The following is a 22,248-nucleotide window of genomic DNA, read 5'->3' on the forward strand; positions in this document are numbered from 1 at the left end:
TGACAGTGGGGAGATATCAGCACTGATATCTCCAGCATTGAAGCACATCCCAGGAACCCTACAGTGCACTGAATTCAGTGTACTGTTGGATTTCTAGTGGAATGTAATACTGCACATCAATGAAGACATGAATTGTCCTCTTTCTCTGCCAGTTTACAAAATCATAATGTGGCTGTGTATGAGGCTTGGCTTCTGCAATAAATCTCCATATAATTTTTGTAATATATTTTAAGTTGTAGATCTAGGTTTGAAGTGCCTGCATGGTCATATATGTCACTGTATATCATCTAATACCTTTTGATATAAAATATTGCGATGTTCACATACAATGTACGTATCACAATTATAACCCCCACAATACATGTATGTAGACTCCTTTTAAACTGGATGTCCAGGATTACGAAGAAGTTTTTCTCCCATAAACAGCACCACACTTGACCACAGGTTGTGTTGTAACTCTGCTCTATAGATGTAAATGGACCTTATTTACAATATCACACGCCACCCATGGATGGGTATGGCACGGTTTTGGAGAAAAGGCAAACATACTTTTTTGTAATCCTGTAAAAACCTTAAATGTAGATTCTTGTTCATCTATTAGTGTTTGGTTCATTGAATTTTTTTTGTGTGTGTATTTGTTTTTTTTAAATTTTGCCTCCCCTTTAATCTAGAGACTCAAAAATTCCAGCGCCTCCTAGTGGTCATAAATGGAAAGAAGTCCGACATGACAACACTGTTACTTGGTTGGCTTCCTGGACTGAAAACGTGCAGGGATCAGTGAAATATGTAATGCTGAATGCAAATTCCAAGCTGAAGGTAAGAAACCTCTTATAACTTACTCTGTGCTGGAGTTTGCTGGACATATGCCAGGATGACCTCTGCTACTGGGTGGTGATGCCATACTTCTCATCATCCTGCTCCATTCATTATCTTGGTTACCGGTGCTCAGTTTACATCCGCACACATAAATTAGTCCGGCCAGGGGACAATGATTATTAATCGTGCAGGATTTCAGAGGGGAAAGCTGTGTACTGGGAGGACAAAAGGCATCCTGGGATGTTCTTAACTTTTATCTGGTTATCAACATCTTGACATCTTGAAGACTGAATTAAGGAGCTTTCAATAAACTTCTAAAGTATCTTACTGTTAGATTACTCTGTAGTCCCAAGAGCTGACACCTAGAATACAATGCGAGTAGCAGGGAAAGGAGCGCAATTTCAAAATATCACTTTTCAACACTTTAAGCCTGACATCTCTTTAGGATAGGCTGTGCACGTACAGCTGATGGGGTCTAAACCCTGTGAAATCACCACTGATCAGTAGAACCAATGAACCTCAAACATTTGCATACAAGTGTGGATGGTACTGCAGCTTAGTCCCATTCACTTCAGTGAGCGAGCACTAGGTTCACACTAGCGTTCATGTTTCTGCCCTTGGGGACCAGAAAAATGGAAATCCTATTCGCTTAAACAGCAGTTAGGCGTAAACCCATGGACCCCAAATAATATAATTGGGCCCCCTGGGTTTCCATCTGGTTTCTGATAAAAATGGCAGAGAGAAGGGTCCTCCTTGCAGGACTTTTTTCTCTACAGACGTTAAGCCGAATGAGGGACGGAGTCTCGTACTGACACTCAAACACTAGTGTGAACCTAGCGTAAGCTGTAGTATCAGCTACAGATGGTATCGCTGCTCAGTCCCATTCATTTCAGTGAGCTAAGTTGCAGTACCAGCTACAACAGCTATACAACCAGCCTAATTTATGGATGAACAATGTAGGGACTCTCATGTTCCACTCCTACAGATCTAACACTGATGGCCTATCCTAAGGATAAGGCATCAATATAAAATCTTGGAACCCCCCCACCCTTTAATATAAAGCTTTAACTACTGTAGAACTGCAAATCTCAGCATGCTCTGCAGACCTGTAAACTGCCACAAGGCCACAATGTTCACACCTTTGTGGAAGAGAGTACAGCTCTGCATTGTATGGGACTGAAAGGCATGCTCATGCTAACCTGTAGACAAGGGTATGGATAGGGGTGCTTTGTAGCTTACTGGGTTTTTTTTACATGCAGAGTTACCATTAACTCTTACACTACACTGAATCTTATCTCAGGCAAAATACTCCCATTTCCATTTTATAGCTCCTAGAAATTAGATTTTACTACCCAGGGCTTTGCTGTGCCCCGCTCCACACATCGGCGCTTCCTATGTTCAGCAGAGCACATTCAGTTCATTTCTAGGCCCGTTGGGATCTATAGATTGAAAATGAAGTCATATTTTCAATCTGCAGCCAAACACTAACATTTGCTGAGAAGGGTTCAAATATTCCCCAGCCAAATAACTGCAAATATAGTCTCATTTACCAGGAGAGCAGGCGCGTGCACTCTTGTGGGACCTCCTAAGCATGTATTTAAGGGGTGAAGATGTAATAGGAATTTGGTTTAATGGTACAGGGGATTGCCGCAAGTTCTGTACTGCTGAATAGCTAGAGGGGGTGCAGGTTATAACTGGGACCTTATACATAGGGGGGCCCACATAAGATAACGTCAAGGTGCAGTGACCTAAATACACAATGATATAATCCCTAGGAAAAAACACATCATTATAGAAGAGTGTTGGCCACAGCTCTATGTATATACTTCTTAAATATGGCTTGCATTTTATATTGATACAAATAGCAGAACTTTTGCTTAAAAAGGCACCAAACCCTTGTATACTCTCTTTATATGCAGACTATTGCTTCCTGTTGTCAGCTGTAGAACTGATAGATCAAACCCACAGCGCTTATTGCAGTCTTAAAAATGTCAGAAATCCTTTAGCATGTGCCTAGAGATTCTTGTGTCCAACCTCCTCTGCACAGATCATTCCAGGGTTTTATGTGTCTTGGCATGCTGTAACCCTGGGCCTGTTCGCCTCTCAATATTTGATGAATGGCTTCGCCCTCTGTATATGGGTGCAGGTGCCATACATCTGACACTTGTACCGAAGTGGTGCAGCAGTAGATTAGACCATGCCATGGCTGCAGCTGATGGATATTGTGAGCAGTAGCCATCTGAGGTGCAATGTGCTGTTGTTTTATTACCACTCACAAGTGCCCATTTCTCATAATTAGAGTAAATCTCGGCAGGAAAAAAGCAGTGAATTAAGTCAGGGAATGAGCAGAACTGGCTCCAGTCATTGGCAGCCTTGGAAAGCTTTGATTTTTGCTTTACTACAGGTAATAAAAATGGAAAAACATTTGTGAAGATCGTTCTGAACCGCTGTCAAGTGACAATAAATAGGGAGTCAAGAGAGAGAGCAAAGGGCAACCCGGAATCTAGTGCCAGGCTTCTGGGTTTAGGTAGTCATTGTATAATTTCTTAAAACAGACTAGGTAGAAGACATGATTTTTAATTTTTTTTTCCATTCACACTGAGTAAACGTGCGTGTATTTACGCGCGTGTATTTTTGCAAAATACACGTGTAAAGACTCCCATTGCCTTCAATGACATTTTACAGGCGTATTTTTACAGGCGTATTTTTACACGTGTAAAAAAATATCATTGTAGTCAATGGGATAGCAAAATTTACAAGTGTAATTTTACTCTACAAAATAAGCTAGCGTTTACTCAGTGTGAACTTCACACTACGTAAATGGCAGCTTATTCTGAACGTAAAACAAGTTCAGAATAAGCGGCGTATAAAGCAGTTCCATTCATTTCTATGGGAGCCGGCATACGAGCGCTCCCCATAGAAATGAATGGGCTGCTTTTTTCACTACGAGCACTCCCATTGAAGTGAATGGGATGTGCTCGCGTGTACGGCTCAGCATGAGCAGAGCTAGCCATACACGCCAGCACATCCCATTCACTTCAATGGGAGTGCTCGTAGTGAAAAAAGCAGCCCATTCATTTCTATGGGGAGCGCTCGTATGCCGGCTCCCATAGAAATGAATGGAACTGCTTTATACGCCGCTTATTCTGAACTTGTTTTACGTTCAGAATAAGCTGCCGTTTACGTAGTGTGAACTCACCCTAAGGGCCTAGTCACACGGAGTAAACAGGCGCGCAATGCGCCGCGTTTACGGGACGTTTGCGCCGCGATTTTGACGGTGCAGGTTTGCGGTCGCGTTAGCGCCGCGTAAACGCGCGTTAACGCGACCGCAAACATGCACCGTCGAAATCGCGGCGCTAATGTCCCGTAAACACGGCACATTGCGTGCTGCTTTTACTCCGTGTGAATAGGCCCTTAGACATCACAATGTCATTCCAGCTTGTAGAACACACAGCTGCAATTTTAGGGGTACATGAGCTTGGCAGGGGGCAGCTCTACCCTTTATAAATAGCCAGAGGAGAGTAACTGTGATTCACTCCTGGAAGATGACAAGCAATTGAAGGAAGGGAGAGAGTTAAAGACTTACATGTACGGGGAAATATGTGAAGGTTATGAAGAGACACTTTAAGGAAATAGGATCAATGGTGGAAAAGGAAAAAACTATTTTTTAGCATGTATATGTTCTGTAGCTCATGAGGACAGTTGGTTCCTATGTGTTACCATTGGGAACTACAACTGCAGGGCACTAAATACACGAACTATAAGATTTTATCCAATATTCTTTCCAGCACCTGTATGTATCAACGCCAGATTACCCAACTGGTCCTACAATGTACCCCACTATCCACACCTTCACCTCCCCAGACCTAAATTTAGAAATTCACGAAGCCCTTTATGAAGATGGTCCATAAAATTAGCATCTACAAGATACTTTAGAAATTTTCCTACACACTACCATTAAGCTCTGTGTTTGGAAATATTTGTTTTTGTGTAAATTTCTCTTAATCCAAGGGCGAAAAAGACTGGGAAAAATATGAAGTGGCCAGAAAGCTGAAGAATCATGTGGACAAAATTAGGAGAACATATCGGGAGGACTTCAAGTCAAAAGAGATGAGGATACGACAGAGGGCAGTAGCTCTATATTTTATTGACAAGGTACAAGATTTTCTATTTACTTTCAGACTTAATTCCACTTAGACAAAATTTTACTACTAGTAGAAGACTGTCCTATAGTTGTTGCTGTAGTACAGGGCACCATCTTCACGTCTGATACTCGATTGCATTGAATAGGTAGAGGTAAACACGAATGTTCTGTTTATTACATGTATAGATAATGCAGTCACAAATGCAAGTTCTGGGTAGTAGAAGGTACCAGAAGTGTGGACTAAGCTGGAAAGACACAGACTATTGACAAAATAGAGTTCCCCTTTAATTTTATGTTGACGGCTTTGTACTGTCACCCCCCTCAGCTGGCTCTGAGAGCAGGTAATGAAAAGGAAGAAGGAGAGACGGCAGACACCGTAGGTTGTTGTTCATTGAGAGTCGAGCACATTAAACTTTACCCAGAACTTAATGGAGAGAAACATGTGGTCGAGTTTGACTTCCTGGGTAAAGACTCCATCCGGTATTACAACAAGGTTCCAGTGGAAAAAAAGGTAAATCCATCCAAATATCCAAACCTAACATTTACATTGTAACATTAGGTTGTCAGCTCTAACATCTATCACAGGTATAATCTTGTATATCGATTTCCAATCTTCTCAACCACGTAGCAGCCTGGTGTGCCCCTACATTGGAATCAGTGGTTAACTAGGAATTTCCCCAGTTCTTTCATTTCCTATGGGGTTCTAAAGGACTTGATCCCAAGGAGTAACCTTTACTGCCTTTGGTCTCCAGCCAGTTCATTGTCCTAGAAAAAAGGGACTTTAACATTAACATCTTCACTATTCAGGCATTTTAGAATTGGAATACTAACTTGTGTGGAAGGGGACTAAATGAAGGCAGTGGGTGAGTAGGGGGGGGCGTCATTGATGGCAGTATTGGGATGTAAATATTAGGGTTAAAAGGATAGAAATATATTTATTTCTATATAGTTCTATTATTTTATTTTTCTTATGGGATCTGGGTCCCTCATGGTATCTGGGGGATCAAAATGCTTTGTTCCCAGAGTCCCATTCTCTGTCACCCTGAACCTTGGGCATGGCCCACCTCAGGTGCTTGTTGAATGACTTTCTGATGCAATTTCTTTTTCAGGTATTTAAAAACCTGCAACTATTTATGGAGAATAAGCAGGAAGGAGATGATCTCTTTGACAGACTGAACGTAAGTGTATTAACCCCTGTAGACTCCTCTCCGAGGATACTGATTAACAGAGATCTATTAAAACTGGCAGCTCTTGGCCACTTTATTGTCACCAGCTGGTATAAGGCGTCCCATTGAAAGGGAATAGTTGTTGCCAATTTTTGCCATTATCTCACCTCGTGGAAGGGTTAGTGGACAGTATGGGGGACTGAAACTTTGCCATGCCTATGATAAAACCTAAAGAGACTGCAAAATAGTAGTCACTGAATGTCTGTACCGCAGATCTGTAATAAATGTGAGGCTTCACTGATACAGGGAACAAGGAGCGGGTGTCATTGCTGCTCAGAGATAATCGCATGTGGCAGTCATCCAAATTCAGGGAAATATGCTTTGTTCTGCAAATTAATTTAGTTGTCCTCCTGGTGTGTGAGAAATGTACAATTGGCGCACAGACCGGAGACACAGATAAGTTGGTGTGTAATGTGTAGAATGGACCTTTTCATCATGCCATTATTTTGTGCTTTAAGAGCTGTCTGGCTCCCCTGTGTTGACCACTTTCTTTACTCCTTGCCAAAGCCTCCTTGGTACATTTATAAAAGAGGAGGGTGAAGAAAACAAGAACAAGGAGATAGAAAGGTATTAAAGGGATTCTATCATCAGAATCCCATTTTTAGCTAAACCCACATCGGAATAGCCTTAAGAAAGGCTATTCTTCCCCTACCTTTAGATGTCTTCTCTGTTGTGCCGTTCGATAAATATTCCTGGTTTCTTCATTATGGTATTGAGTTCTCTCGCAGCACTGGGGGCGGTCCCCTGCACTCAAACAGTACTGGGGGCATCCCCTGTCCTGTGAGAAAATTCTCCAGTGGCCCCTTGTTCTTGTTCTCCGTCTCCGCCTCTTCTCTCCTGTTTGGCTACAGGAAAATGGCTGACGGACAATCTCATTACCATAATGAAGAAACCAGGAATATATACCAAACAGTGGTGCGGAGAAGACTTCTAAAGGTAGGGGAAGAATAGTCTTTCTGAAAGCTAGTCCGACATGGGTTTAGCTAAATACAGGATTGTAATGATAAAATCCCTTTAAAACAATCATCTGCAACATTAAAAGAAGACCTTTTACCACTTGCTCCAACTTACTTAAACCTCCAATAGATGCCACTCCACTGATTCTGACATATATGGAACATTTATCTAACCTTCACTGTTCCCCAATAAAGTTATTTTCAGCACAGTTATACTCTATCAGGCGGGTGGTCCTGAAGTGGAGCAGACACGGGGACTTACATTTTGTAACATTAGATAGCAGAATTGGGCTGAAACTAACAAATGTTTAATAATGGTAGAAACTAGAGGAAAAAAATGAGTGGATCGGCACCTACTGAAGGATGCAGAGTGTTGATGGGGATTGAGGTGGTGTAAGGTCCACTTTAAGTGCTATGATTTTTGCAAAACTATAGCCCTCAGCTTGTCCACAGGCTTTACAACACCTGGAGAGCCACAGATTGGGGAACACGGTCTCTGAGGAATTTGGTGCAAACTAGATTTATGAATCGCTGAAAGTTCATGGAAGGAAAATTCTTTTAATATTAGAGCCAATAAAATGAACATAACCACGTATGAAGATTCTAAAAGCGACTGGTGGGTAACAGCAGGCAATATCCTAGTGAAAACTGTAACTTACTCATAGAGAAGGGAAAGCAAAGAGGTAATGATAAGGACAGTAGTACACAGTGTCGAACTGAGGTGTCTAGGGCCCACCATCAGGACCCCTGCAGATCAGCGATACCGATACATGACGGCTAAAGGTAATAACCTATTGGGAGCCATGCTGCTCACCCGCCATACAGTGTGCACCACTGCACTACCTAAACCCACTGCTACACACTGTATGGTAAGTGAGCAGCGTGACTCCTAATATTGTTACCATTATCTGTAGCCATGCTGTCCTGGAAACTGATCTGCAGAGACCCAGGCTGTTGTATAATCACAGATGTAATATTGATGGCCTATCCTAAGGACAGGCCATTAATATTAGATGGATAAATGCTTTTAAGATTTGTTCAGGAATTGGAGCAACCCATATGCTGGGCGGGAGGAGTAAAATAAAAACTAAATAAATAAAAAGCACACTCATCTGTCCCCGGCACTCCATTGTCCGCCACCAGTGTCCATTCAGTCTCATGCTGGCACCTTCATGCTGGGAGTCCTGCACCACATATAATCACTGAGACCAATTAGGTACAGGATTTCCAGAAATGAGTCGCCGCCATGAGACCAAATAGACACAGAGCGGGGACAACAGGGTGCTGGGGACAGGTGAGAAGGCTTTTTGTTTTCTTTTTTTTATTTCTACACCTCTCTGGTGGTCGCCACAGTGATCGCTCCAGTTTGTGGACAACCTCTTTAGGCTAAAGCCCCACACTGCAGAAACAGTGTTTCTTGGCTGCAGCAGAAAGGAAAATTGATGTGTTTGACTGAATTTCATTCACTTTACTTGTTTTGTAAAAGTGAGGGCTTCCCGCTTCAAAATCAGCACCAAAATACGCTCCCCTTGCCCCGTGTAAACTAGGCCTTACCTCATCCACACATTGCAGGAAAAAAAGATGTGGAAGATGCTGCAAATTCTAAAATGCTTGGCTTCTAAAAACATGGCAGGGGAATTGTAGCTGCGTAATTGTCCCACAGCAAAAAAGTGCTGCGGGAAAACACCCGTCAGCAACGCATCCAACTCCACAGAGGTTTCCTCTGAGGACTTTCTGCTTCCTTTATACCTAGAGGGACACCGCTGGTGTTTCTGTAGGTATAAGTGACATGCTGCAATTTCTAAAACCACAAGAGTTGCGTGTATTTTTCTGCAATGTGTGGATGGAATTGCACACACTATATACCTACATACTGATAGATATACATTCATATATACTCATATATATATATATATATATATATATATATATATATATATATATATATATATATATTAGCGTATATACATTTATATACATTCATATACCATATGTAAGTCGAATATATACTTACATGAATGTATTAAAGGGGCTCTATCAGCAAAATCATGCTGATAGAGCCCCACATATGCGTGAATAGCTTTTAAAAAGGCTATTCAGGTACCTGTAAAGTTATATTAAACTACCCCCCCCCCTTTTAAAATAAAACCCTAAAACAGAATATGTTCCACTTACCGAACATGCATACTATACTATATATACTGACAAATATACATACTCACACATACACGTTATGCTCAAACACACCTGTATACAATCATACAGTACTCACAGTATACAAGGCACATATTTTAACCATTAAGTATTATCATGGTGTCTATCATAATGATATGTGTATGGTAGTGTTGTATGACAGACACTGGGATATCGTCGCTCCTTGGGGAGAGACCACCATATAGGTGTCTCCACACACCTATTTGGTGGTCTCTCCCCAAGGAGTGACGATATCCCCTTAACCCTGTCTAAGCCTCTCACCTCTACCAGGTTAGTCTTCTCTACACCGGGCTGACGAGATGCAATAACATCGAAACGGCCGTCCTCAGTTGAGAGACTATACCTGGCAATAATCCCAGCATCATTGCAAAACAAAGGCCTCTTCGAAGGTCGAGCATGATGTTAAAGGGAGCAGCCTTTATTGGGCCATATCACTGAGATTCTGTCTTCCTAATTACATCAGGGAAGACAGGCTTGCACATTCCAGTGAGTGCCCTCTATTGTTTGCAACACTGAGGCACCTGACTTCCTAATTCCATCATGGAAGACAGATTTGCATATTCTTCCCATAGTTATCAGTAGAGATGAGCGAACAGTGTTCTATCGAACTCATGTTCGATCGGATATTAGGCTGTTCGGCATGTTCGAATCGAATCGAACACCGCGTGGTAAAGTGCGCCATTACTCGATTCCCCTCCCACCTTCCCTGGCGCCTTTTTTGCTCCAATAACAGCACAGGGTAGGTGGGACAGGAACTACGACACCGGTGACGTTGAAAAAAGTAGGCAAAACCCATTGGCTGCCGAAAACATGTGACCTCTAATTTAAAAGAACAGCGCCGCCCAGCTTCGCGTCATTCTGAGCTTGCAATTCACCGAGGACGGAGGTTTCCGTCCAGTTAGCTAGGGGTTAGATTCTGGGTACGCAGGGACAGGCTAGGATAGGAAGGAGAAGACAACCAACAGCTCTTATAAGAGCTAAATTCCAGGGAGAAGCTTGTCAGTGTAACGTGGCACTGACGGGCTCAATCGCCGCAACCCAGCTTTCCCAGGATCCTGAATGGAATACACTGTCAGTGTATTCCCGTATACCCGATATATACCCCCGATACCCGTTCCAACGGTGTGCCCCCCCACCTTCACCCCAGAAATACCCTGCAAGTCCCCTAGCAATAGGATTGGGGCTATATACACCCACTATTTTTGCTACTGCCATATAGTGCCATTGTCTCACTGGGAATTCAAAGAATATATTGGGCTTACATATAACTTCAATTCCAGGGAGAAGCTTGTCAGTGTAACGTGGCACTGACGGGCTCAATCGCCGCAACCCAGCTTTCCCAGGATCCTGAATGGAACACACTGACAGTGTATTCCCGTATACCCCATATATACACCCCAAATCCCCGTTCCAACGGTGTGCCCCCCCACCTTCACCTCAGAAATACCCTGCAAGTCCCCTAGCAATAGAATTGGGGCTATATACACCCACAATTTTTGCTACTGGTATATAGTGCCATTGTCTGACTGGGAATTCAAAGAATATATTGGGGTGACGTGCACCCACAATTTTTGCTACTGCTATACAGTGCCATTGTCTCACTGGGAATTCAAAGAATATATGGGGGTTATGTGCACCCACAATTTTTAATACTGGTATACAGTGCCATTGTCTGACTGGGAATTCAAAGAATATATGGGGGTTACGTGCACCCACAATTTTTACTACTGGTATACAGTGCCATTGTCTCACTGGGAATTCAAAGAATATATGGGGGTTATGTGCACCCACAATTTTTAATACTGGTATATAGTGCCATTGTCTGACTGGGAATTCAAAGAATATATGGGGGTTACGTGCACCCACAATTTTTGCTACTGCTATACAGTTCCATTGTCTCACTGGGAATTCAAAGAATATATGGGGGTTATGTGCACCCACAATTTTTAATACTGGTATACAGTGCCATTGTCTGACTGGGAATTCAAAGAATATATGGGGGTTATGTGCACCCACAATTTTTACTACTGGTATACAGTGCCATTGTCTGACTGGGAATTCAAAGAATATATTGGGGTGACGTGCACCCACAATTTTTGCTACTGCTATACAGTGCCATTGTCTCACTGGGAATTCAAAGAATATATGGGGGTTATGTGCACCCACAATTTTTAATACTGGTATACAGTGCCATTGTCTGACTGGGAATTCAAAGAATATATGGGGGTTACGTGCACCCACAATTTTTAATACTGCTATACAGTTCCATTGTCTCACTGGGAATTCAAAGAATATATGGGGGTTATGTGCACCCACAATTTTTAATACTGGTATACAGTGCCATTGTCTGACTGGGAATTCAAAGAATATATGGGGGTTATGTGCACCCACAATTTTTACTACTGGTATACAGTGCCATTGTCTGACTGGGAATTCAAAGAATATATTGGGGTGACGTGCACCCACAATTTTTGCTACTGCTATACAGTGCCATTGTCTCACTGGGAATTCAAAGAATATATGGGGGTTATGTGCACCCACAATTTTTACTACTGGTATACAGTGCCATTGTCTGACTGGGAATTCAAAGAATATATGGGGGTTACGTGCACCCACAATTTTTAATACTGCTATACAGTTCCATTGTCTCACTGGGAATTCAAAGAATATATGGGGGTTATGTGCACCCACAATTTTTAATACTGGTATACAGTGCCATTGTCTGACTGGGAATTCAAAGAATATATGGGGGTTATGTGCACCCACAATTTTTACTACTGGTATACAGTGCCATTGTCTGACTGGGAATTCAAAGAATATATTGGGGTGACGTGCACCCACAATTTTTGCTACTGCTATACAGTGCCATTGTCTCACTGGGAATTCAAAGAATATATGGGGGTTATGTGCACCCACAATTTTTAATACTGGTATACAGTGCCATTGTCTCACTGGGAATTCAAAGAATATATTGGGGTTATGTGCACCCACAATTTTTACTACTGGTATATAGTGCCATTGTCTGACTGGGAATTCAAAGAATATATGGGGGTTATGTGCACCCACAATTTTTGCTACTGCTATACAGTTCCATTGTCTCACTGGGAATTCAAAGAATATATGGGGGTTATGTGCACCCACAATTTTTAATACTGGTATACAGTGCCATTGTCTGACTGGGAATTCAAAGAATATATGGGGGTTATGTGCACCCACAATTTTTAATACTGGTATATAGTGCCATTGTCTGACTGGGAATTCAAAGAATATATGGGGGTTACGTACACCCACAATTTTTGCTACTGCTATACAGTTCCATTGTCTCACTGGGAATTCAAAGAATATATGGGGGTTATGTGCACCCACAATTTTTAATACTGGTATACAGTGCCATTGTCTGACTGGGAATTCAAAGAATATATGGGGGTTACGTGCACCCACAATTTTTGCTACTGCTATACAGTTCCATTGTCTCACTGGGAATTCAAAGAATATATGGGGGTTATGTGCACCCACAATTTTTAATACTGGTATACAGTGCCATTGTCTGACTGGGAATTCAAAGAATATATGGGGGTTATGTGCACCCACAATTTTTAATACTGGTATATAGTGCCATTGTCTGACTGGGAATTCAAAGAATATATGGGGGTTACGTGCACCCACAATTTTTGCTACTGCTATACAGTTCCATTGTCTCACTGGGAATTCAAAGAATATATGGGGGTTATGTGCACCCACAATTTTTAATACTGGTATACAGTGCCATTGTCTGACTAGGAATTCAAAGAATATATGGGGGTTACGTGCACCCACAATTTTTAATACTGCTATACAGTTCCATTGTCTCACTGGGAATTCAAAGAATATATGGGGGTTATGTGCACCCACAATTTTTAATACTGGTATACAGTGCCATTGTCTGACTGGGAATTCAAAGAATATATGGGGGTTATGTGCACCCACAATTTTTACTACTGGTATACAGTGCCATTGTCTGACTGGGAATTCAAAGAATATATTGGGGTGACGTGCACCCACAATTTTTGCTACTGCTATACAGTGCCATTGTCTGACTGGGAATTCAAAGAATATATGGGGGTTATGTGCACCCACAATTTTTACTACTGGTATACAGTGCCATTGTCTGACTGGGAATTCAAAGAATATATGGGGGTTACGTGCACCCACAATTTTTGCTACTGCTATACAGTTCCATTGTCTCACTGGGAATTCAAAGAATATATGGGGGTTATGTGCACCCACAATTTTTAATACTGGTATACAGTGCCATTGTCTGACTGGGAATTCAAAGAATATATGGGGGTTACGTGCACCCACAATTTTTGCTACTGCTATACAGTTCCATTGTCTCACTGGGAATTCAAAGAATATATGGGGGTTATGTGCACCCACAATTTTTAATACTGGTATACAGTGCCATTGTCTGACTGGGAATTCAAAGAATATATGGGGGTTATGTGCACCCACAATTTTTAATACTGGTATATAGTGCCATTGTCTGACTGGGAATTCAAAGAATATATGGGGGTTATGTGCACCCACAATTTTTGCTACTGCTATACAGTTCCATTGTCTCACTGGGAATTCAAAGAATATATGGGGGTTATGTGCACCCACAATTTTTACTACTGGTATACAGTGCCATTGTCTGACTGGGAATTCAAAGAATATATTGGGGTGACGTGCACCCACAATTTTTGCTACTGCTATACAGTGCCATTGTCTGACTGGGAATTCAAAGAATATATGGGGGTTATGTGCACCCACAATTTTTACTACTGGTATACAGTGCCATTGTCTGACTGGGAATTCAAAGAATATATGGGGGTTATGTGCACCCACAATTTTTAATACTGGTATACAGTGCCATTGTCTGACTGGGAATTCAAAGAATATATGGGGGTTACGTGCACCCACAATTTTTAATACTGGTATACAGTGCCATTGTCTGACTGGGAATTCAAAGAATATATGGGGGTTATGTGCACCCACAATTTTTAATACTGGTATATAGTGCCATTGTCTGACTGGGAATTCAAAGAATATATGGGGGTTACGTGCACCCACAATTTTTGCTACTGCTATACAGTTCCATTGTCTCACTGGGAATTCAAAGAATATATGGGGGTTATGTGCACCCACAATTTTTAATACTGGTATACAGTGCCATTGTCTGACTGGGAATTCAAAGAATATATGGGGGTTATGTGCACCCACAATTTTTACTACTGGTATACAGTGCCATTGTCTGACTGGGAATTCAAAGAATATATTGGGGTGACGTGCACCCACAATTTTTGCTACTGCTATACAGTGCCATTGTCTGACTGGGAATTCAAAGAATATATGGGGGTTATGTGCACCCACAATTTTTACTACTGGTATACAGTGCCATTGTCTGACTGGGAATTCAAAGAATATATGGGGGTTATGTGCACCCACAATTTTTAATACTGGTATACAGTGCCATTGTCTGACTGGGAATTCAAAGAATATATGGGGGTTACGTGCACCCACAATTTTTAATACTGGTATACAGTGCCATTGTCTGACTGGGAATTCAAAGAATATATGGGGGTTATGTGCACCCACAATTTTTAATACTGGTATATAGTGCCATTGTCTGACTGGGAATTCAAAGAATATATGGGGGTTACGTGCACCCACAATTTTTGCTACTGCTATACAGTTCCATTGTCTCACTGGGAATTCAAAGAATATATGGGGGTTATGTGCACCCACAATTTTTAATACTGGTATACAGTGCCATTGTCTGACTGGGAATTCAAAGAATATATGGGGGTTATGTGCACCCACAATTTTTACTACTGGTATACAGTGCCATTGTCTGACTGGGAATTCAAAGAATATATTGGGGTGACGTGCACCCACAATTTTTGCTACTGCTATACAGTGCCATTGTCTCACTGGGAATTCAAAGAATATATGGGGGTTATGTGCACCCACAATTTTTACTACTGGTATACAGTGCCATTGTCTCACTGGGAATTCAAAGAATATATGGGGGTTATGTGCACCCACAATTTTTAATACTGGTATACAGTGCCATTGTCTCACTGGGAATTCCACAAATAATTTGGGGATTCATTCACCCTACATCTCAGGCTCTTGCCATATTCACCCAGGTTGTCAGTGCTGCACCAGCTCGTTCCCAGACAGCTCGGCCCGAAAAACACGTTACCTATATAGAGGATTTGGACAATGAAGACAACATGTTCTAAATCTAATGTCTGCACCTTCTCCAGAATTAAAATAAAGGCAGCGTTTAACTTTCAAATAGCACTGCACAAAGGAAGAGCTTATCAGCTTGTCTCATGACATGCTACTGAAAAGTTTCATTTGTGTATCTTAATGTAAATATAGTTGTATAAGCTTTTTGGGTTTTAGGCACTGCCAAGTTATTTATTACCACCCGCTCCCTTATAATGATGATGACGCCAAAGTCACTGTGGGTGTTCAGAGCTCACAGCTTTGGGTGACATTTGTCTTGCTCTCTGTCGGTACCAGCTGTCTTTTTGGATACCGTAAAGTTATGTTGACTTTATTAACAGCTATAGAAGCTTTAGCCAGGTTGTGACGGTGTGTAACCCTAACAACACTAAGTAGGATACACATTAATAGTCAGTCTATGTACGCTAAACGTATCACTGAAGTAATTTTTTTTCCCTCTCCCCTAATATAAGAAAGGAACAGACATTAGACCTAGACCGGGGTTCGAGGCTTGAAAAAATCCAGTATTATTTGTTCTTCATGATGTGAAATATGTGTTGAAAAGCAACCCAAGATGAAGTCAGCCATGTGTGCCAGTGTGTTACTTGGCATGCCTTTGCTGGCCCCAACTGTAAGGGTCACTCTCCATTTCCTCCATTTTCCACTCCCCTTCACACCATTTGTGGTGAAGCAATGGGATGCACTGAAGTGCACCCTCTAGCCTCGTGTGGGATAGGGACATCAGATGCCACTCCAACCCCCTCGTCTTCCTCCGCCAGCCAACGGTGCGAAGATGAGAGGAGTGTGCTCTGAATGTTTTCTGCCTAGCAGAGGCTAGTTCTCACTTACGAAAATGGCCCCACTTTGACCTGTATATCAGGCACAATGGTGTAGGTTTCAAAGAAACATGGCACCAACAAGTTGGAAAACGTGGGCCATGCGTGGACCGTGTTTGAGTCTGGCAAGCTCCAGATCTGCTACCAGGTTCCAGCCATTATCACAGGCGCAAAAATGCCAGGCCCCAGGTGTAGCAGGGAAAAAAAAATGCCATCTCAGCCAGGATGGCATCCCTGACCTCGGAGGCACTGTGCTGTCTGTCCCCCAAGCTGATCAGTTTCAGCACGGCCTACTGACATCTCCCCATGCCAGTGTTACAGTGTTTTCCGCTAGTAGCTGGGGTGGAGGTTGCAGCTTCGTAGGGTTTCAGTCTACTCCTGCCATGAATTTTGGCTTGGGAGAGGAGATAGGCCACCCCAGTTTGCACCCGGGGAACAGACTCCACCACATTCACCCTGCCTGTCATTAAAGATAAGCACTGCAGCATCCCTGACCACAGGCGCTTGTCCATGTGTCGGTGGTCAAGTGGACCTTGCAGCAAAGCGCAGAGCTCTGGGCCCGACTGATGTTATGGGACACATGCAGGCGCAAGGCAGAGACAGCACACCAAGAGAAGTAGTAACGGCTAGGCCCAGCATAGGGAGGTGCCCCAGCTGCCATCTGCTGACGGAAGGCCTGGGTCTCCAGAAGCATAAACAAACACCAACATCTCCAGGGCCAGCAGTTTATCGATGAGGCTGTTACAGGCTTGGGCATGGGGGTGGGTTGTATTGTACTTCTGCCTGCAATGAAAAGCTTGGGAAATGTGGAGTGGCTGGGAAGAGGCGCATGATGGTGCAGGCCAAAAGGGCGCATGAGGGTGAACTCCCCAATGTGTCAGAGATAGGTGTGTAGGTGTCCTTGCATCATATACTTGCACCATATTTGGCTTTGGAAGTTAATTTTGTGCCAAAAAGTGGTTAAGACAGCGATCCCTCAGCTACTCCCGTTACACTGTCTATTGAAGTTACCATCTGTGGAAGTGGACCACCATTTCTAAGATCCCAAAGGAAGCAGGTAAGAGATGTGCAGTTCAGAAAAAAAGATGAGAAAATAAGTTTAGGCTGTAGAGCACAGAGGGATCGGAGAGGACAGAGCTGGTGTCGGCCAGGTATTCCCACAACATGCGCCTATACTTGTCCCTCCTGGTGACACTAGGCCCCTGAGTGGCAGTAATTTGTCCAGGGGGGCCATTAACGTGTTCCAGACCTAGGAATAAGTCTTCCAACAGGGTAGAGTTTTGCATGCCTTTGCTTCTACCCACTGTTTTTGCTGCTTAGCTTCCCTCCACATCTACTCTGCTTTCACCCCTAAACATCACCCCAGTTTATGCCTTTGCTTCTACCCAGGTTTTTTGTTGATTTAGCTTCCCTCTACATCTACACTGCTTTAGCCCCTAGACATCACCCCTGTCCATGTGGGGTCGGTGGCCTCGTCATCCACCAACTCCTCTTCCAATTGCGCACTGCCCCCTTACTGCAAACCGCACATGACCACAGCTTGCCTTGATGGCAACTGTGTCTCATGATCCCCACTTAGGTCCAGACAAGTCGGTGGCGGGTCCAAAACCCCAAAATTGGAAGGAAATGGCAGATGCTGCAGTATTTCTAACACCTGTTCCTGGTGCTCGGGCCTGGTCTGTGTTGTACCCTGCACCCTGCTTAACGCATCTGCCATATCCGAAGTTGTGCTGAGCGCATGCTAATGTTTCGTGTCCAGTGCAATGGATGGGATGGGATTTCACATAAGTCTGCCACCCATGGCCACTCATGGTTGAGCAACTGAGGGAGTTGACTTTGACGAACCCGAGGGTTTTGGAGTTGGAACTACATCAAAGGTCTGTGCTGCTCACACACTCTGCTCAACACATGATATGTTTAGTGCCAGCAGTGTGGAGACGTCGCACAACAGCCGTTGTTCCAGCAGGTACAGGCGTTGTAGGAGTGCATAGAGGCTAGCAGCGGCAACTATACACTTTAAAAACTATCCGCACAAGCGCCACACTTTCACCAGTAGCTCAGGAACATTGGGGTACCTTTTTCAAAAGATTAGCAGCAATGAGTTAAAAACGTGGCCCAGGCATGGAATATGTTGCAGGCTGCCAAGCTACAGAGCCAATCCCAGGTTACGGCCATTATCACACATGACAACATGCCTGGGCCCAGGTGCAGTGGCAAAAACCACATTGCCGTCTCATCGAGGATGGCATGACTCACTTTGTAGGCAGTGTGCTGTCTGGCCCCCAATCTGATGAGCTTCAGCACGGCCCGCTGACGTCTCCCCACACCAGTGTTGCAGCGTTTCCAGCTCGTAGCTGGGGTCAATTTAACAGCGGAGGAGGGTGGTGTTTCAGCCCTCCTCCCAGGAATGTTGTGTGGGGAGACAAGTCAGGCCACCACATTTTGCGACCCGGTCCACGCCTCAACTACATTCAACCACTGTGCCCAAATTGAAAGGTAGCGTCCCTGTCCGCATGCACTTGTCCATTCGTAACTGGTCACATGGAACTTTAGGGCTAAGCGCTGAATTTAGGGACCGCCTCATGTTTGGGGGAAAGTGCTGGTGTGGACGGCACAGTGCGGTGGCGCAGTAGACACTCTGCCCAAAAAGGGCAGAGTGTCCCCCAGCCGGGATTCCAACATCTCCTGGGCCAGATTTCTTGAGATGAGGCCGTTGAAGCCTTGGGCATGTGGGTGGGTTGCGCTGTACTTTAGCATGAAATGAAAGGCTTGGGAGATGGGGAGTTGCTGGGAAGAGGCGCATGATGGCGCGGGCAAAAGGAGAAATGGCAGGAAAAGGTGAGGATAAGGGTGAACTCCCCAAAGTGTCAGAGGCAGATGTGGAGGTGTCCTGGCTCCTGGTCTGGACTGCAGCGCCAGCCCTGTCAACAGTGGAAGAGGCAGTGGCCGCCAGGCCAAACGACGATTATCCTGCGCTTGCTCTCACCCACTGAGCCCAGGGCTTGCCTTCCAAATGATGGCACCCGCAAGAGGTGGTGAGATTCCTCTCCGCAGATCTCCAAACCATCTTGGACTTGCAAATTGCACTAAATTTGTCATGTAACTGACATGTATATGATGAGTCTATCCATTGTCTGTTCATTTTGGTGAAAGTCAGCCTGTCAGCTGACAGACAGCTGTGCTTGTCAGTGATGATGTCACCGGCTGCTTGTACCCCCAGTTTTTGCTGCTTAGCTTGCCTCCACATCCACACTGCTTTTGCCCCTACACATCACCCCTATCCATGCCTGTGCCTCTAGCTATAAGTCTGCCACCCATGGAAACTCATGGTGCAGAAAGTGAGGGAGCTGACTCTGAGGAACCCTTGGGTTTTGTAGCTGGTACTCCATCAAAGGTCTCTGCTGCTCACACACCCTGCTGAACATACGGTATCTAGGGTTAGAGCGTGTGGTGACCTCGCACAACAGTAGGTGCTTCAGGCAGATGTAGGCCTTGCTGGAGTGTATTGCGGCTAGCTCCAGGTACTGTAGACTTGGGAAAGTGGGTGTCCAAGTGCCGCACTTTCACCCTTAGCTCAGCTAATTTGGGGTATGTTTTTAAAAATCATTGCACCACTACATTGAACATGTGGGCCAGGCATGGAACGTGTTGGAGGCTGGCAAGCTCCAGAGCCCTCCAACAAGCTAAAAAACCTGGCCCCAGGGGCAGCGGGGATAAACAAATTGCCATCTCATCCAGGATGGCATCCCTGACCTCAGAGGCAGTGTGCTGTCCGTCTCCCAAGCTGATGAGCTTCAGCCCAGCCTGCTGACGTCTCCCCACACCAGTGTTGCAGCGTTTTCAGCTCGTAGCTGGGGTAAATCTAACAGCGGAGGAGGAGGAGGGTGGTGTTTCAGCCCTCCTCCCAGGAATGTTTTGTGGGGAAACAAGTCAGGAAAATTCTTGAAACGGGAGAGTTTTGCATCTTTGCCCTTGCTGCCTATGGACATCCCTTTGCCTCTAGCCACCATTTTCCCTGCTTTGCTTGCCTCCACATCCACACTGCTTTTGCCCCTAGACATCACCCCAGTCCATGCCTTAGCTTGTACCCCCAGTTTTTCCTGCTTAGCTTGCCTCCACATCCACACTGCTTTTGCCCCTAGACATCACCCCAGTCCATGCCTTAGCTTGTACCCCCAGTTTTTCCTGCTTAGCTTGCCTCCACATCCACACTGCTTTTGCCCCTAGACATCACCCCAGTCCATGCCTTAGCTTGTACCCCCAGTTTTTCCTGCTTAGCTTGCCTCCACATCCACACTGCTTTTGCCCCTAGACATCACCCCAGTCCATGCCTTAGCTTGTACCCCCAGTTTTTCCTGCTTAGCTTGCCTCCACATCCACACTGCTTTTGCCCCTAGACATCACCCCAGTCCATGCCTTAGCTTGTATCCCCAGTTTTTCCTGCTTAGCTTGCCTCCACATCCACACTGCTTTTGCCCCTAGACATCACCCCAGTCCATGCCTTAGCTTGTACCCCCAGTTTTTCCTGCTTAGCTTGCCTCCACATCCACACTGCTTTTGCCCCTAGACATCATCCCTATCCATGCCTCTTCCCCTAGCCATAACTCTGCCACCCCTGGAAACTCATGGTGCAGAAACTTTGGTTGCTGACTTTGAGGAACCCTTGGGTTTTGTAGATGGAACTCCATCAAAGGTCTGTGCAGCTCACACACCCTGCTCAAGATATGGTATTGTAGGGTTTCAGCGTGTGTGTGAATGACGGACAACAGCCTGTGTTTGGACAGATGTAGGCCTTGCTAGAGTGTTTTTAGGCTAGCAGCGACTCCTGTGCACTTGCAAAAGTGGGCGCACAAGCGCCGCATTTTCAACAGTAGCTTCGGTACATTTGGGTATGTTTTTAAAAAACTTTGCACCACTAGGTTAGACGTGGGCCAAACATGGAACGTGTTGGAGGCTGGCAAGCTCCAGAGCCGCTACCAGGTTCCAGCCATTATCACAGGCGTAAAAATGCCAGGCCCCAGGTGTAGCAGGGAAAAAAAAATGCCATCTCAGCCAGGATGGCATCCCTGACCTCGGAGGCACTGTGCTGTCTGTCCCCCAAGCTGATGAGCTTCAGCACCGCCTGCTGACGTCTCCCCACACCAGTGTTTTAGCGTTTGCCGCTAGTAGCTGTGGTGGAGGTTGCAGCGTCGTAGGGTTTCAGTCTACTCCTGCCATGAATTTTGGCCTGGGAGAGGAGATAGGCCACCCCAGTTTGCACCCGGGGAACAGACTCCACCACATTCACCCTGCCTGTCATTAAAGATAAGCACTGCAGCATCCCTGACCACAGGCGCTTGTCCAAGTGTCGGTGGTCAAGTGGACCTTGCAGCAAAGCGCGGAACTAAGGGCCCACCTGATGTTGAGTGACACGTGCTGGTGCAAGGCGGGGACGCCACACCGGGAGAAGTTGAGACGGCTAGGGACGGCATAGTGAGGTGCCACAGTTGCCATCAGGTCCGGGAAGGCGGGAGTTTCAACAAGCCGGAACGCCAACCTCTCCTGGGCCAGCAGTTTAGCGATGTTGGCGTTCTAGGCTTGCGTGGGTGGGTGGTTAGCGGTGTATTTCTGCCGGCGCTCCAATGTCTGAGAGATGGTGGGTTGTTGTAAAGAAGCGCCTGATGGTGCCTTTGATGGTGCAGGAGAAGGAGATAAGACAGAAACAGGGGAGGATGAGGGAGAAGTCAACAAAGTGGCGGAGGCAGATGAAGTGATGTCCTGGCTCGTCCTCTGGAGTGCATCGCCAGCACTGTGAGCAGAGG

General features: G+C 44.7%; 1 protein-coding gene across 1 annotated transcript in view; it reads left to right on the forward strand.

The window, feature by feature from the left end:
• The window catches only part of LOC142212645 (DNA topoisomerase I, mitochondrial-like), a 112,339-nt gene that overhangs the window by 75,775 nt on the left and 14,316 nt on the right, over positions 1 to 22,248 (forward strand). Inside the window, exons 10-13 of the mRNA XM_075280619.1 lie at positions 672 to 816; positions 4,828 to 4,971; positions 5,286 to 5,471; positions 6,070 to 6,138. Of these exons, the coding sequence (XP_075136720.1) occupies positions 672 to 816; positions 4,828 to 4,971; positions 5,286 to 5,471; positions 6,070 to 6,138 (544 nt within the window). The remainder of the gene's footprint in view (positions 1 to 671; positions 817 to 4,827; positions 4,972 to 5,285; positions 5,472 to 6,069; positions 6,139 to 22,248) is intronic.

Source organism: Leptodactylus fuscus, chromosome 7, assembly GCF_031893055.1.
Source record: "Leptodactylus fuscus isolate aLepFus1 chromosome 7, aLepFus1.hap2, whole genome shotgun sequence".
In the NCBI taxonomy this organism is placed as follows: domain Eukaryota; kingdom Metazoa; phylum Chordata; class Amphibia; order Anura; family Leptodactylidae; genus Leptodactylus; species Leptodactylus fuscus.